Consider the following 17,424-nt stretch of genomic DNA (forward strand, 5'->3'; position numbering starts at 1 on the left):
TCGAAATCAATTTTCTCTGCCTTACAAGAAGTTCTGAACAATAAATAGGATTACGTTTTATGTCATGCTATATTTTGTTATATAAAACTATATAAGGGAGGAGGCAACGCGATAATAAACAATAATAAATAAATAGTCGAGCAACCATCGAGCGGATTCGATCGGTTCGAGGCGAGATAAATGAAAATACATGGGACTCTCGGTGAACGAACTCGGATAATTTTATTCCCGCGATCTCGAGCGCGATCGAAGGGTTCCTCGGCGATTAGGGTGATGTATCTCGGGCGGATCCCACGTGGCTCGAGATTCCGATGAATGGATAGCAAGGAAAATATAACGCCGTCCGATAATATTACAATCGGGACAGCTGTAAGGGAGTTTACTACTCTTTGTGCGCGAGGCATCTATGCGCTGAATGCCCGAACTGTCGAAATTTATCGATCCTATCTGCCCCCCTTCGGCCAAATATTGACAGGGCACACAAAAATCTAGGAGAACGACAACATGGCTCGGCCCCGATTTCCGAGCGTTTTCCCGAAAGTGTAGAGCAAGAAAAAACCGAGAAGGGAAACCGATCGGGGTGACACATGATCGTTTCCTTCTGTCGCGTGGATCTTCGTTCGAGGATTATTTATGGATTCCAAGAATAATCTCGAGCGGAGGACCGGTGATTAGGGGGACGCGCGGCGGTGAGGGAATTAATTATATCGCGAGCCTCGCGATAATTTATTACTGAATATGCCTCTTTGTCCCGTGAATTCGTATCCGGTCCCGGCACTCTTTCTGATTTCGAAATTTTCGTCGCCGGTTCGCGGAAGGATCTCGGAAATCGGCCGCCGATAAAAGGTGCGCGTCCGGATACGCCGACAGATAAAGATGATAGAGCCTCCTTCTTCTCAATGGTATCTATTGTGGGAGAATAATTGTCTCTTCGGGAGCGTGCCGTTTCACGGAATTCGTCGAACCTTCGGGGTCGAAAGGGCTCCCCGCCGAAGTTCGTTGGATTTCGGGTTCACTAGATAGGACACACTTTATTATAATTGTACTTAATTACTGGACTATGCATTTTAGGGAAAAAACGAGATGGCGCAATTTAAACTGGTAAAGACATTACAGCAGTCTAAGGACGTCGATATAAGAAATTTTAATCTGTCTTCTGCATCCTGCAGATATTTATTCTTAACGTTCCAACAATTATACATTGAAATAGGGAGTTCAATACGTATGTTAACATTTTTTTTCGATTTTTTTAAAGCGACCCAGCATGCAGACGGCGTCGATAAAAGTAGTGTTCAAAACGAAGGGTGAAAAATCGCATGATTTTCTTAGAATCGAATCAAACGAGTTGAGGTTTTTTGACATGTTAGAAGAATTCGTTCACTAAATGCCGGGTAAACAAAATTTTGAGAAAATTACTACTGATCGGAGTTGCGAAGAAAAAAGTAAAAATCAATTTTTTCAACTTTTTTTTATCTGAGTCTGTACAGAAACTCGACGTGAATTATATACAGGGTAAAAATCTCATCGAAATCGATTAACGTTGCTATGCGTTGTCCCGAAAGCAATGGACAGTGACACAGCCGTTGATCGTTCAACGAGTTCTCCCGATTTCATTCGGTTTGATACGTTTCCCGGTGAGTGACTCGTTGCCAACTCTTTGCGGAGATCGTTCCCCGGCGGTCTTTATCGAAATCTTGACTGACAACGAGCCGCGAGTCGAAAAAAAAAAGAAGCCGAGGCAGCTGGAACGATACGTCCGCGCGACGGAAAGCCTGTCTCTCGTCAACCTTTTCCGTTTCTTCTCGGCGTGCTCGACGAGACCGGGGGAGAAAAAATTCACTGTCGTTCGACGATGAAAATATGGCTCGTCGATGACGGCACCGTGTTATTTCTGTCCGGAACTCGCTCGCGTAATTTTCATCCCGCCGGTTCGGCCACTCGGCGCGCACTGCTCGCGCGCGAAACCTACGAGCTGGAAGTAAACACGGAGACGTCGACGGTCCGCTCGCGAAATCGCCGCGTTTACACATCGAACGATCGATACGAACCTCCGGCTAACTATCCAAATTGTTTATCGTAGATCGGTCGGTGCATTTCTGGCGAGCGAGCCGGGACGTTGAAAAATCCGCGAGTCGGAATAACAATTCGCGCACACGTGGACAACGAGCTTTCGGACGGTGCTAGCTTACGTATCCCTGATGGTAAATATAAAATATTAGTGCTAATTACTCGATCGTTCAAAAGATATCCACGATCACTCTGAGACGTCAAAAATTACCACTGTGGGATCAGGACCCCCAGATCAAAAGTATGTAGGAGATCGGGAGGAATGGAAGGGTTCCGTGGGTGAGCGCGTTAGTCGATCGGCTACCACCAATGAGGCCGGGGTTCGATTCCCGCGGCGGCGGTGCCGTCATTTTTCCCGAGATCCTATACCACACTTAATAAATTCCTGCGAAAGTGTTTTAGCTCGAACGAAATGTCTTGGTTTTAAAGACTAAAATATAGTCGAGTGCAAAGTATTAATTCTTATGTTACACTGTCCCGGAGAATCAGCTCTAAAATTTCCTTCCCAACTCTTGTCGAACATCCTGCCTTTAATTGCGTATATCTTTGGAACTGTCGAGTAACCACGGCTGATACTTCGTACACATCATTATGGACTTGTACGCTATCGTGGTACAAGAGCTCGTTAAAATCAAAGTGGGACAGTCGGGGGGTCCTTGCGAGAAAGCCCCGGGCCCTCTCTCCGGCTTTTTAATCTCGAGACGCGGATAAGTGGCATAAAAGTCGCGACGTATTCCCACGTCCCTCGTCGGACGGATTTCGATAAGCCTGTTTGCTCTTGGAAACCTAGAACAGTCCACTCGCGCGCGGTCCTCCTATTTTACGCCGCGCCGTGAATCGCTCAAATATTTAACTCGTCTCTCTCCTCCCCTTTCTCGCCCCGTTTTTTATTATGCAACCGGAAACGCGCGAATTTCTCGCTTGGGAAGAACTCGCGAGGTCTGGATCGGGGTAAGGAGAATCGTAAGGAAGATTACGACACGCGTTCGATGTTTCTGAAAATGGTCTCTTTATTCCTAGATATTAGAATACATCGCCGTGCTTACATAAATTAGCCATCGACGCGCTCGCGGGAGCAACGTCCCGCGGCGATCCTCTAACGCTTAGGGCTCTTTATAGGCGGTACAATAAATATTCTAAGTACAAAAGCACGGCTGTCGGCGTAGTAACGAAATAGAGTGTTAATATCTGTGAGAGTTACTGACCTATGTGCTTCGATGGCTGGCTGGCCGTCATGTTCGACCGTTCGATACGGAGCCAGAACTTCTTTTCGCTCGAATCTACCCCGAAAAGACCGAGCAACTTTTGTATCTTCGCAATCGATATCTAATACTCGTCTTTCAATTTAAGACCACTTAGTTACTTAGTCCCTCTAAATTCACTCAAACCCCAAATTTTTGAAAAAAGTTATTTATCCTCTTTGACATCATCAAAATCGATGTCGGAGGATCATTTTCCCGCAGTTTGATGCTTTCAGGGTTGATTCAGCCAAAAGATATCGGGTTTTTCACATCTTTACAATCAATGGAGATCCACTTAAGCTCTCAATGAAAAAAAAAAGAAATTCCAAAGATTCATCTTTCATTTAGTAGAGCAGGGTAGCTTGAACAAACGTTTCAATTGTACAATTCTGGTTTAACTGTGTATCTTGAAAAAGAAGAATGTCTGCCGTGTCATGAATGGAATTGTTCAAAATTTTGAATTCGTTCGAAATTCAGTTACTCTCTCCTACTATCCAACTTCGGTGCTTGATCCCTTGAACCCTGATACTTTAATCAAAATCACCGATCGTTCTTCAAATCTTCGGAATCGTTGTCAGTGGATCGGCACGAGTTTCTCCTCTCGGCTCGATTTAAGCGACGACCCATCATCGATCGTTTCGCAGACCCTAGATCCGCGTAAACGTCGGGCACGCGAGTTTCGCGACCGGGTCCGATCGAGTTTCGCAGGTTTATTTGAAGAACGTGCCCCATACACTTTGGCTTACACGCGGCGCGCGCAACAAACCGCCGCGCTGGGTTTATAGTTCGTGCGTTATGTATTTATTATATTTGGATCGCGGCGAGGGCACCGTATCGAGCGGTCTGTTTGTTTAGCCTGAAATTCTGCGCTTTGGAATGGCCGGCTGTCATGGAATGATGTCATGGAGCAAGATCGTGCCTCCGGCTTGCCGTGCACACGCGCGAGCCACCGCCGACTTCTCTCGACTCCGTGTCGAGACCTCGAAAACCACACACACACACTCGCGCACGCTCTTTACGATTTTTATACTCCGGATCAAGAGAGAAACAAAAAAAAAAGAGAGTTTGTATAATCTCGAGCGTTTTCGAAAGAGCACGCGAGTTTCTACGGGCGGTAGCTCCCGCGTTCCGATCAAGCTTCGGCCCGATCTCGCGGGTGCTTAAACGTAAACTCCTAACGCTGTAAATTAACCGCTAAACCTGTCTCGCATATTTGGCTATTGTGTCGACGACGCGTCGAATATTGTCGAACCGCCGAAACGATTCGAGAAGACACTAATCTAGAAAGATTCATTAACCAAATCGCTCCCAGTCCCCCGAACGATGGAGAGAGTTCGATCTCGAGTTTCAACGATGCGACGCTCGCACGAGCTTCGTCACCTCTACATGAAGTGCGTCCAGGTCTCGATGCCAGGTACGTAGCGTTGGTACTGCGCGTAGGACGTAGACACGTGCGGGTGGTTCATCTGGCCGCCCGCGTGCGAATAATGCGCGTTGTGCGAGGAGGGGATGTACTGCATCGGCGGCAATGGCGGCTGCAGCTCGTGGTACCTGACGATTTCCTGGGACCTGTCCTCCCAGGAGGTCTCGGGGATCGTCTGCTCCGAGCAGTGGCGCTTGTTGGACCTTTCCACCTCGCCCTCGTATCTGCAATCAGACAGAGAACCTCTTGCTACCTGTGTACGCGAGAAACCGAGCTGCAGAAACCCAAAATCCGAGGCGATCTTGCTAATCGTTCATACTCTTGGAGATCTACCGCATCTCCACTATGTTTGGGTAAGGAAAAACATTAGCACGCTAATAAAAAAGTCAATCATACTGAATGTGTACCAGATATATTTCATTAACTCTGCCGATTACTACACGAGAGACTACATCTTTAGGTATCTTTGGAAGGCGTCGACAAACAGGATTAAATCAAATACAAAATGATAAATGCATATAAAGAATTGAAAAATACTGTTTCGTTATTTTCGACTCGCTAAACTTATAAAGGTGAAAGATAAATGTAGCTTTGGTATCTTACAGTTAATACGTGGAATTTTTATTTTGCACGGAGATCCGCAGTCTAGCGACGATGTTAGTCGTGGTTACGGGGACAGTCGTCCAACAATGGCTTACCTATTGAACACCCATTGCGACGAGGTGGTAGTCGACGGGGGTAGGTGCACAGGAGGCACCTGTGGTAGGTATTGGTCCAGCTCGTTGCTTTCGACCTCGCACTCCTGAAGATTTAGGGGTATGTTCAAGCCGACACTCCCTAGGGATCCCAGCCCGTTCAATTCTCCATCCACGACATCGATATATCGATAATCCACGTTCGTAGACTGCTGCTGATGCGGAGACTCGGTTGTCGAGCTGATCACGAGGTCCTGGTGGTACATGCCGTTCTGCTGCGGCTGATTGCCCTGCTGTAAAGAACGGGACCGTTCGCTTGAAAATCAGTATTCTAATTTTTTCCGGCTTCCGAAAGAGGAAGGTCTGCTCTATCGCGCGCTGCAATTAGATTTTAGGACCCCTCATTTTCAAACTGCATGCACCGAAGACGTCTCGGTCAAACATTTTCCAAACTCTTTCAAATATCGATAAGATTGCAAACAAAAATATATTATACTTGGGAGAGTCTACAGAATGATGCTACGTAAGAATTATTCGTATTGCTTTTACTGTTAAAGCAGGAGAAGTGTTTAATTCACCGCGTCAAAGGCGAAAGGCAAAATTGGTATTGTATAGTGATCGCATTGTATAGTCTGCGTTCATTTACCTGATTGATGTAGTGTTGACCTCGGGGGGTGGTTGGAGGGGTGGGTGGAGATAATCCTTGGTTGGGACTGGTCGGTGGGGATGAACTAACTCTACTTTGAGGGGAATTTGGGCCTTGAGCGCCTCTGGGACTCATGTCCTCCTGCTTCAACGACCTGGACACATGGAAGGTGACGTTGTTCTGGTTCCTCGAGGGGGATCCATCCCTGCCTGCTGGCCCGTTCTGCTTCCGTCGACGGGGTTGGTATTTGTAGTCAGGGTGTTCACGTTTGTGGATCACGCGGAGACGGTCTGCCTCCTCGATGAACGGTTTCTTATCGTTTTCGGAGAGCCGTCTGAAACCCGGTCAATATATATCTCGTTAGCTCGAGATGCAACCTGGGGTATCTTTTCAAAACAAATAAGCGCTAGCCAGGATAAAATACACTCTTCGTTCGCGTACGGACTTTGGAGTAGGGTCTTTTATTATTCTTGTCGTTGCGGACGTTGGTAGGGCTATCGAGTCAATACGCGTTTAACGACTAGACTGCGGATTTGACGTATTTGTAATTGTATCGGACGTTCCCGAGTGATTTTAAAATGCATGGTACATCTTCGACTGTGTGTAGAATAAAAATTTGACGGCGTCTCCAGCAAGCCCATGGTGTCGCTCCATGGTTAATTATGCTGATACAGTGCGCAACAACGGTTCACACGCGGGATCCTCTCGGTTCGCGTATCCGGCATCAGAAGAGGCTGGAACGAGAGCGTTTCTATCATCCGCGCGATACACTCGACGAGTCGAAATGGGAGGTCTGGTTAGTGTTTCTGGCTGCGAGGAGTCTTAAGGACGCAGCCTCGCACCAACACATTCGTTCCGTTCTCGATCGTGGCCTCCGAGCTCCATCGCGACTCGGAACCGTGCTCGTGTTAGCCTTTAATTCCTCGTGTTTATGTTCCCACTGGGCTCGTAAAGCCTCGGGGCCCGATAAGCTTTTCCGGTGCCGGGAGATCTCGGCGATTCCAACAAATAATTCCACGCGGGTCCCGGTGTTTCGCTCGGCGTTATCATCGCACGTCGTTTCCGGCGCAGACGAAACGATGATCAGCGCTCCTCGATGATCGCCACCTGTTTTCCGAGCCAGCCGTCGATCAGCGCTTTACTCCGCGGAAGGGTCCACGAGGTCAAGAGACGACGCAACGGAATCGGTGCCGCGCGCGGGCAAAGAAGTTTAAATCCCACGGGGGAACGTTGTTGGAGAGGTGCTCTCGAACCCCGACATGAGACGCGCGAGATGTTTTGTCACTGGGAACGGGGGAGAGAACGACAGAGAGACCATCTGGTCAATGGACTTTGCCTCGAAGTTTTTTCGAACAGCGAGGCGGGATCCGACACGATAGCGGGTCGTGTCGCTGCCTTTTTCCTTGCCAGATGCAACGCAGGGTCGGCCAATTTAGATCCCGTGTCCTGGATTCGATCGCGTGATGTACGTCTTGGCGGACCCCGAGGAAGGTTTCGGAGAGGACGGATGAGTCAGATGCCATGGCACATCACCTGGCATGTGCGAATGATAGCGCCTGTGGCAGGTGAGCAAATGGGCGAAATGACGCGAAGGTCTTGGAAGATTATCTAACCGAGCGAGGATTGCGATCGACTGTGATAGTCTTGGAAGAATATTATAGAAGGGGAAGAATTCTGATTTAATATATGCACTGCGAATTTTCAAGACACAGGAACCGAGTAGACAGTTATGTCTTGTCTTGATCGGTTGAATCAGTTGTGGTCAATTTTGCAGTCCTAATAGCAAATCTGTTACCTTAAGAGCCAAGACTCCGTAGACAACAAGTAGGCGAAGAATGGTTTTACGTGCCTCAATATGTTTCGCTGGGAAAGGGCTCATTCGAAAGAAGAAGGTTCAATCTAGTACGCGATATATGCAGATATTTGGTAATATAAGCGTTAAAAGTGGGCCAAAAATTGAGGATGTGAATGCCGTGGATGAGTTTTCTGGATGAAATCGAGAGTACAGCGCGCTAGAAAATACCTTCAGCTACAAATTAAGCTATATTTTCTCTTGATTCTCTGCGAAATAAAGCCAAAAGCTCGAAGAACGTTTCTGGCGTCAGAACAGAGCAAAAAATCTGACACAAGTTTAGTCACAAACTTAAGACCCGTCGGATCAAGACTGAAGGCTGTGAATGGTAATTATACAGCAGTTACCGACCTGTTGACTCTGCAAAAGTCACGTGATTACTCTTGGCTCTTAAATTTCAGATTGATTCCCAAGGGGTGAAGATCGAGAGAGATGGAAAACACCGCGTTGCAAAATGGCGAAAGGCGAGTAGTACAGCGAAGGTGTCTCGAGGATCGCTCGAAGCCGCCCAGGGTAGATCGGGACACGTTGCTTCCGTCAGATAAGATGCATTTACCTGTTCGTCACGGGCGTTATTTGCGCGTGGTCTCCGAGGCACGGGCTTGGCGACGGGTCGGGGAGAGGGGCAGGTTCGGAAAAATTCACCTGACGGGGACAAGGCGTTTATTGTGATCCTTGGGGGCTCTTTATCTATGGCAGGAACCGGCAGGCAGCTGCCAGCACGCGCCAAGGATGAACCGGGGGATACCTATCTGTTTTCGTTTTGTCGACAAACATCGAGTCTAATATCCGAACCGCGATACCTTCCGAGCCGGAAGAAAAAGGAGAAGATTTATTTCCGACGCCTACACCTGGCTCCTTGGCTCCTCGCTTGCTATCGATCCCGATAGCACGAGCCATTCCTCGTTCGCAAATAATCCACGGCGAACCTAATCGAACCCTCTAACGAAGTAATCTTTGCGACTTTGCCATTGAGCAAATCGGAGTTACCGTAAGTCGGAAACTTTGCTGCTATATCACTTGGCTGGTGTTCAACTTTTTACATTTTCCTAAGAACTAGCGGAGTTTTGCGAATAACGGGGAGAGGCCGAAGTACGTACTGTTTGCTCAACCCTGGCATCGATTTACTTCGAAAGTTCTCCGAATCGAAGTAGAAGGCTCGTAGTTTGAACAGCGTGAATTCCTCGCAGAATTCAACATTGTTCTCATTACCGAAGATGACTGGTAACAACGCGACTGAATCGAGACCGTAGAAATTCAGTGGAAGCTGCCACGGGTCCTCGAGAACACGATTCCCGACAGTGGGCAAAGACCGACGAGTTATCCGAGAAGAAAGGTTGCCTTCGGTAGCCAGTGTTAATTGGTGTTGGGGTCTATTTCGGAAGGCGCTAAATAATTACTTTTTAGAGGCCGAAATTTAGGGACTGCGCCGGGACCTTCCATCTCGGAACAAACGCGTTCCGAGCGTGAAATCATCGGCTACAGACATTTTACACGCCCGCCAACGGTGACCCTATAAAATTATTGTTAACCGGTTCATTTGTAACCGGAACGAAATAGTGAAATATAAAATCGGGAAGATGTTATAATAAAATAATTTAAAAATATTCGTAGGGACTCGCGAACATTTATGAAATCAATTAGCTCACATTATCGTCCCCTATTATCGATACCACGGATGACGCAAATTAATAAATTCGCAACCGGCGTCGGCCAGCATCGGAAACAATTTTGTTCAAAGCGGGGAACCGCGACGTTAAGGGGGGCAGGAAGAGTCGGCGGGACGTTCGATCGCCGATCGGGATCGCGATCGCAGGTATTGTAAAATGATTCACCGCAGGGGTCCTTGTCGGCATGTCCTGTGATCCTCGCGGACCCACTGGGGCAGCTCGTTAGCCTCGACCAGGAAACGGAGTATATCCTGCTCGAGCGGTTCGAGGCTTGCGACTTTCACGGACAGGAATCGATCGTTGCGTCGATTTCCCTTCGATCGATCGATCGATCGTAGCAGTCACGCGTCGCTGGGTCAACGTGGCGCCGAGACTTCCGGTTTCTCGTGTAAAAAATTCAGAGACCGAGAGAAAAAGATTCGGTGTCGACGACCAGCAGACGGCATGCGGGTTCGGATAGATGTCACACGGAGGATCTACCACGTGCAGACTCGGCGCCACGTGGCAGCGATCCTTGAAAACAGCTACAATGTTTTGTATTTAAAAAATTCTAAACCTCGTTGGTTGTTTTGGTCCTCGGGAATTGAATTGATCGAATTGATTCGAATCTTTGTCTCTTCCATTCAAAGTATGTTCTCCGTACGCGTGAGAAACACACAGATTTTGTGGGAATTTTTGTTTAGTTGTTATTCGACACTTAACGTGTTAATGGCTGTTTTCGGGATGTTTAAGCTTGAAATACGCGCGTCATGCGCTCGATTAGCGGAGCCACGCGGAAAAAAAGGTTGGACGCGAATTCGCGTGCAAAAATAGGTCCGGCGTGCAACAAGTGGTCGCGTGGATCGGGCTGCGCGTTGATTATGGTTGGCCATGGCGGGTTTCTTGGTCGTGTGCATCGCGCCGCGAAGAAAGAAGACGAGATTGAACGCGTTCATGGCTCGCTGCCAGCCGGCAGGCCAGCGCCTGTGAGAATCGGATTTATCTGATCGCAGGGACCGCGACACGTGGTGTCGATTAATTTTATCGGGACACTGCTTCGAGACACGCAAAATCCTCGTCGGTCTGTTTTTCTCTGCGCAGATCGCCGCAGTTGCCACGCCGATAAACGAACGCGTTCGAATCCGCAAAACACTCACCGCCACAGTTTCCCAAGCGACTTGGAGAGTTCTGCGTTATGGAGGTGAGGATACCGGTCGGCGAGGATCCGCCTGGCAGCCTGAGCCCACACCATAAACGCGTTCATGGGCCTCTTCACGTGGGCCGCCCTTTTGTCGCCGGAACCCCTGCAATTCGAGGACATTATCTTCATTGGAAACGGTTATCTTCTTTACATGTATGTGTCAAAAATATTCGCGAGGCGTACGTTTACAAGTACAGTGATTTCTCTATATATGTCGCCAAGTCCTCGATGATAAACGTCGCGGAATTATCCCCACTCCCGTGAGGAGCCACGAAGCTCGAGAGGCCTCGTACGCCGAGGAGTGTAAACATGACACGGCTCGGGTATGTCTCCTGGACGATACACGACGTTGGCAAGGCCCGTGTTGTTGACATATATCGAGAATTCACTGTAGACATTTATGCTTTCTTTTACACGTTGTTCTTTATGCTTTCATGACCCGGCTTCGCGTCTTATCGATGACTCTCTAACAGAAGCAAATCTTTCAACAGGCTCGCCGAGATGACCAGACTGCGGATTTTTATGCAAAATAAACCTTAAAGATTCTTCTGATCTGTCTCCTACTTTAAATTACACCTACTCGTTTTTCGTTAGCGATGACGCACGACTGTTTAAGGATCAAGTAGCTGAAAGATTATGCTGGCTCTACGAAATTGAAGCTGCTATCGCGAAAAGTTCTTTACCGTCTCTCGTCGAAGGTATAGTACCGATTTTCAGAGGGATTCGCTTCGTGAGGATCGCAGAAGCGTCGGGAACCGGGTATTTCTCGAAAAGCGAGTGCCGACCGCCGGGTGACTTGCAGAAGAAAATAACCGGAGGCTGCTGTCTTCTGACAGACGTAGCAGCATCGCATCGTTCAGTTGCATCGTACTGCGCCGAGTTTTGTAACCGGCGCAGCTACCCCCGGGTCATCCGGGCGAGCCGCCACGGCACGCTTAAAACCGGCCTTAAAATAACACTGCCGCTGCCAACCGGTGACGAGCAGGAATGGACGTATCCCTTTCTTTCCTAGAAGATGACTTCATAAAACGGTTGCCCTCTGTCTCGGACGGAATCGACGTGACTGACGTGATTGCGAGTACCTACTTCTTCCTCGCGCTGTTTTCTTTCTGGAACCAAAGGCCTCGAGGACCCTGCGCTCGAGAGACTAGGAACTGTCGAATTATCCTTGCGCGAGAAAATCCAAGAGAATCATAGATCGCCATATGGTCGATCAAAGTTAAAAGGATCGGATACTTCTGTCGCTTTGGAAAGCTTCAATGCGACGCGACTTATCAAGCAAGATCGAAAGAAAAGTTTCGGTCAGATGGTCATTGTCATCTTCTAAATTCTTTATCGAATTAGACTTTCTAGTATGCACATTTTTAACGCTGAACCTACCGAACACAAAAAGTGACTCGCATGTATTGAATATGATGTATTGATGTATTGTACTTCATAAGAGTGACGAGATTTATCTAGATGCTTCGCCATTTGTATTATAGTATTAATACAGTATAGCATAAAGTATAGTATGATATAGTATTAATATAGAATTTGCATAGAGATAATGACAAGATCTATCTAGACAAGATTGAATAACAAGAATGACAAGAATGACAAGATTTATGTAGATGCTGCGCCACTTGTATTATAGTATTAATGAAGTATAGCATAAAGTATAATATAGTATTAATTTAGAATTTACATAGAGATCCGCAGTGTAGTTTTCAATGGCTCTTATCAATACGAAGAAACTTCGTAGATGTGTACGAAGATCTCATCAATATTAGTTGAGACCTTAGATCAGGTTCTTTGAGATTTAATTATTTCTCTGTATCCTCTCAAAGAATTATACCTCTCAAAAAAAGAAACATATCAATTACACCTGAATAAACAATGAACAGTTTTCCAATCTCGGTGCTTCTATTAGCTCGTGCATACTCGACTCTAGGCGATTTGACATTTAACTAAATGTTGAAGGTAGCAGCTTTTTGTCTCACGGCATGCTAAAATTATGCCGCAGACTGTGCCGTCCAATTAGGACTAAACCACGGCCATTTGTCAAAAAGACAGAACAAACTCAAGACCGATCTCTGCAGAGCTTGCACAATTGAATCGTTGGAGCATCGACGATAATTTCTTCGAAAGAGTTGCTCTCAAAGACGATTCCCATCGGTCCCAGGACAACCGCAGTTTGTTGTCCAGGACTCCGAGACGAGATTTCCAGGATGCAGTTTCGAAAGCGCGCGAGAGATGCGAGCGCCGCGGATAAAAAGCCCGGCCAAGGATTCGAAAACAGGCTCGTATATATTTCGGCCTCTTTGAAATAAGAGGGGCGTTAAATCCGTGTGTAAACCCGAGGAGCCGTTGGGTAATTAGCGCGGGCCCACTAACAAGGGTTTTCACGGCAGTCGCGAGACGAGAGCTGTATGAGAGCAGTTTACCTGGATACGCAAAAAAAAAGAGTCGTCGATGCTTTACACCTCGTTTACGCCGCGGAGTACTACCGGAGAGACGCGTAGGCGTGGCACTGTCAAATGATGCACCAGCTGCACATAGCTTCTCTCTCTCTCTCTCTCTCTCGCGCTTTCTCTCTTGTTGCCTTGGCTTGCGAAAGAGGATGTTGCAAGAGCCGCGTGAACGCGTCAGAAAAGTCTGCGACGAAAATGGTAATTTATTTCTGCGTTGCGATAGGGCGTGAAAGGGCTTGTCGCATATATCAATTCGAACTTAGTTCGCTATAACTGCGGATTTTTACGACAAAATTTAAAATGTAAAGTAATGACAATACATTATTTTCAATCTATTGGAATTATTAAAGAAAGAAGATATTTTCTATTTTGGTTTCTACTCATTGCAATTGACGAAGGAAATGTTTATTTCGCTCAAAGATCCGCAGTCCAGCTATAACAAGCGCGTAACAATTTTATTGTGTTCCACTTAGCTGACCAGTTGTGCAGTTCTGACTCATTTTCGCGCTGTATTTTAGGGCCGCTTCAGGGACGGATTTCGCGTATATTTATCGCCGCGTGAAAGCCTATTAATAGCAGCTCTTTTAATTACCTACAAGCGAATTATCTTATATTCTATATAATCGGTGATAAATCGGGGGCGAAAAAGTCTAGGCATTTCCCTACGCAAACACAGGAAAGGCCTGCCGGGGGTAAGTTCTCATAGGTTCCATGGGAATTAAAACTAGTCGATTTTATCGGGCCCTATCGCCGGGAATAAACATTGTACCCTTTAGCTACCCCGAGATAACCCCGTGTAATTGAGGGTTAACGCGATAAGCCGGCATAGCGATACACTCGACTCGGTGTTCCGAGTCGTGGGGGCTAGGGAAATTTTCTGTGGAACCGGCGAACACCTTGTCCACGGGTGCCCCTTGTGGTCCCCAGCACAAAAATTCAGAACACGAAACCGATAGAGAGCGAGCGAGCGAGCGAGCGAGAGAGAGAGAGAGAGAGAGATTTCGTTTCTGCGCCATCGAGCGGGTTGCGTCATTTTCCTCGGAGCCGTTTCGATTTTATCGAATCGGAACGATCGTCGGTATGGCGCAACGAGACGGCTATTAATTCGTCCCCTTCTTCGATACGCGAGCGAAAAAGAGAAATAAAATCGCGTTCCTCCTTTTCGATATCCTTCGCTTCCCACGAGCCGCGGAACAGAGGAGAAGAGAAGAGAGAAGAAAGAGAGGGTGAGAAGCGACGAGATCGAGCATTAATTAGCTAATTTGCGTTAATTGGCAGCCGAGGACATTTTTCCAGCAGACGTTTCCCAAGCCGAGGAAACGAGTGCGTCATAATTAAGTTAGCGTTACGTATTTTTCAAGCCGCGCCACCTCCCCGACGGTTTCTTCTTCGACTTTTTCCTCGTTTTTCCCCTTCTTTTCCGAGACGAGAACCTCCGCCGTGCCTAAAACGCTTAGCGGTAACCCCGTCGCGTTAATACCTGCTAATACACGGCTCGCGGTGATTAAAATTTGTCTTGGGGCTGCAACCTGTTTGCGCAAACACGTTCAGACGATCGCCGTTCTAACCGGAAGTCGGCTGGCGCGGACGCCGCGGGCCTGTTCGCGCGAATCTGCATCCGTTAGATAATCAAACGATCGATTCGAGTGGACTTTTACGTGCGTAGAAAGTCTGACTTCATTATCAAGCTTGGGCCCAGTGACACTAATTACGAAACGTGTCAGGAATTCGATTTTCGCCCGTGCGACTTTTCTGCTGAAGAATATTAGAGAGGAATAGTATTCAAATGATCTGAGCTAGTCTAAATCTAACATGGAACGTTCTGTGCTAAGCAGGAGAGGGTTGAACAATTTTAAAACGTCCTTTTAAAAATCATTTGCAGAATCATCTACCGCTTCTGCCGTTGCAAGAATGCCTCTGAGCAATGATACAACGACAGGGGAGACGCCATTAATCCTTATAATTAGACAGCGGATTCTCATGCAGAATCACAATTTTCTACCTAAATTACGACAACTTAGAGTGAAATAGAAATTTTTTCTTAATATGCTTAATAGGTTGAAAATCAAATAACAGCATTTTTAAATTCTCCTAATGCTTTCACCATTTTAAATTACACCAACTCATTCTGTTCGTAAATGCATAAAATCCGCACTCTGTTTATCATATATTAATATTTTACATTTTCTACGTAATTCAATAGAAGTGTAGGCTTTACGGTCTCAGTACAAATTTCTCTGTCTCGCGTGTAAACCTACGGTGTCTGTCGTTCCGAGTGAATTCCTTTCGGCGACGACACAGTGACAGGGAATGTGACATTAACCCTTATGCCAATACCCAATATATTCTACAACGTTTAAAACATTTCGACTAAAGAATTGACTTCACGTCTAACATTGGTTAATAAGTTTATCGACGAAATTTTCAGGGCAAATTGCAGGGTATTGTCGCAAGGATCAAAGATGGCGATATTAAACGGGGAAACTCACTTGGGAGCAACGGGGACCATGTTCCAGTCGTATCCCTGAAGAGCCTTGGTGACAGCGGCGTTGATTTTCTCGCCGCCATTGGCGCCGACCGCTTTCCCATTGTTGTTCACATTACCATTGTTGTTATTGTTGTTGTTGTTATTGTTGTTGTTGCCACTGGTGCCAATAGCGACGGTATTCGTGGAGATCGATCCGGACGCTTCTCCCATGACGTCGTTCATCTTTCAACGATCGGGTTCGACGATCAGGAAACTCGACGGCGAATGAATTATGGTTTGTTCAAAGATTCCACCCGGTTTATCTCGCGCTGGGAATGTTCATCGTTCGGTGCAACGGAACGGTTCGACTAATCGTAATTACCGTTTTATCATGGCAAACGTCACTTCCGTTTCGCGCGAAATACGCGTGTTCCGAGACGACGATTATTCTTTCCGTTTTTCTTTTCGCGCGATCCCTGTGCCGCTGTCCGCGCGTATCGGCTCGCACGTTGGTCACGTTTAATTAATTTCGCACTCGATTACGCGGAGCGAGCAGCGCGAACGGGGGCGCATGTCGGGTCCGTCGGGAACGCAGCTCGCCCGTCTATATCTTCCTCGAGCTCCGGTTTTCCTCGGGCAAACGCGATGCCACGGCAATTCTAATCTGCTCTTCTTTGTGCACCGCGCAACCGTTTTGCTCTCTTTCCCGTTGCCAACCGCTATCAGCCCGTTCTCTGCAGCACGGCCGTCGGTCCAGACCGGCCCGAACGAGACCGAACAGATTCCGATTCCTCCGGGAGCTTGGAATATTTCGGTCCAAGCGTTCTCCGACGATTTTCGGGACGTTCAGCTGTGAAACCGTCGGCCACGGATCTTCATTCTCTGTCGAGGAACACCGTCGACGAACACACAGACTGTTCACGGAACTCACTGGATCACCGACGCGGACCTCCGATCAAAGTGTCAATGCGGAGAGATCGATGAAATCGGGACTGATCGAACCCCGTAGAATCGATCCCGGATAGTGACAACAGCGTCGAAGTCTCTGCTCGGCGCAATGGATCACTTCCGATTGAAAGAACGTCGCAGGCTCGCGAGTGACATTGTTTTCTCAGGCGAAGGAGAGCGACGGAGAGAAACCGGTGCCGGACGAGAATGATTTCTAGTTGCTGGCGCGATCGGCGCTCGAGTGAGGTGGTTGCATCGCCTCGGGGCAGTTTCCACCGATTCCCTCCGACGACGGCTGCTAGTTGGGGGCGGGGCGACGCTCAAGAGCGGTAACACTTGTTGCTTCGCGATCGTGCCCACCGATGATGCCACCAACTGCCTCACCACCAGGGGAAAGGGACAACGGAGGAGAGAACCTACTACGCTGCCTCTACCGGGGACTTTCGACTACCTCTCCTGTATCAGAAACCCACGAAGAGATGCCTGAAACTAGACGGAATTATGCAGGACTTCCTCCAAATTCTAGAAATCATCAGGACCCTCTCCTGAGGCCATTCTTCAGCAAGATAGCGTTCGATTGCTTTGAAGAGTATTTGCTGAGGAAGTTCAGAGATCATTTATTTCTGGTCCTTTTAACCCCATGCACTACTATTTATTTGTGATTATAATGATTACTAATTCTTCATCGTTCAGAATTTCATAGAAGAAAAATGATAGTTTATATTTATTGTATGCCTATGTTTTCTCCAAAGGATATATATCAATTACAAGAAAATAGAATT

The 17,424-nt window shown here is 47.3% G+C and overlaps 1 protein-coding gene across 2 annotated transcripts; it reads right to left on the minus strand.

Annotated features, from left to right (window-relative positions):
* Positions 1-3,059: 3,059 nt before the first annotated feature.
* On the minus strand, positions 3,060-16,898 carry LOC143356824 (transcription factor Sox-9-B). Of its 2 annotated transcripts, none has more exons than XM_076792842.1 (5): positions 15,717-16,898; positions 10,731-10,877; positions 6,073-6,406; positions 5,430-5,716; positions 3,060-4,955 (listed from the first exon to the last, which is right to left on the minus strand). In XM_076792842.1, the coding sequence occupies exons 1-5, from the start codon at positions 15,935-15,937 to the stop codon at positions 4,691-4,693; spliced, it is 1,254 nt and encodes a 417-aa protein (XP_076648957.1). In that variant the 5' UTR covers positions 15,938-16,898; the 3' UTR covers positions 3,060-4,690. The 2 variants fall into 2 exon arrangements, with proteins under 2 accessions (XP_076648957.1, XP_076648947.1); XM_076792832.1 differs by having other exon boundaries at positions 5,430-5,719.
* Positions 16,899-17,424: the final 526 nt, after the last annotated feature.

This window comes from Halictus rubicundus, chromosome 1 (assembly GCF_050948215.1).
Source record: "Halictus rubicundus isolate RS-2024b chromosome 1, iyHalRubi1_principal, whole genome shotgun sequence".
NCBI lineage: Eukaryota > Metazoa > Arthropoda > Insecta > Hymenoptera > Halictidae > Halictus > Halictus rubicundus.

Excerpts from the sequence above, each read along its gene's own strand:
- LOC143356824 (XM_076792832.1), bottom strand. The coding sequence starts at position 15,937 with ATGAACGACGTCATGGGAGAAGCGTCCGGATCGATCTCCACGAATACC. Across the intron at positions 6,407-10,730 it reads TCGCTTGGGAAACTGTGGCG|ACGGCTCTCCGAAAACGATA; the intron begins GTGAGTGTTTTG and ends ACCGGGTTTCAG. Across the intron at positions 5,720-6,072 it reads GTCAACACTACATCAATCAG|CAGGGCAATCAGCCGCAGCA; the intron begins GTAAATGAACGC and ends CGTTCTTTACAG.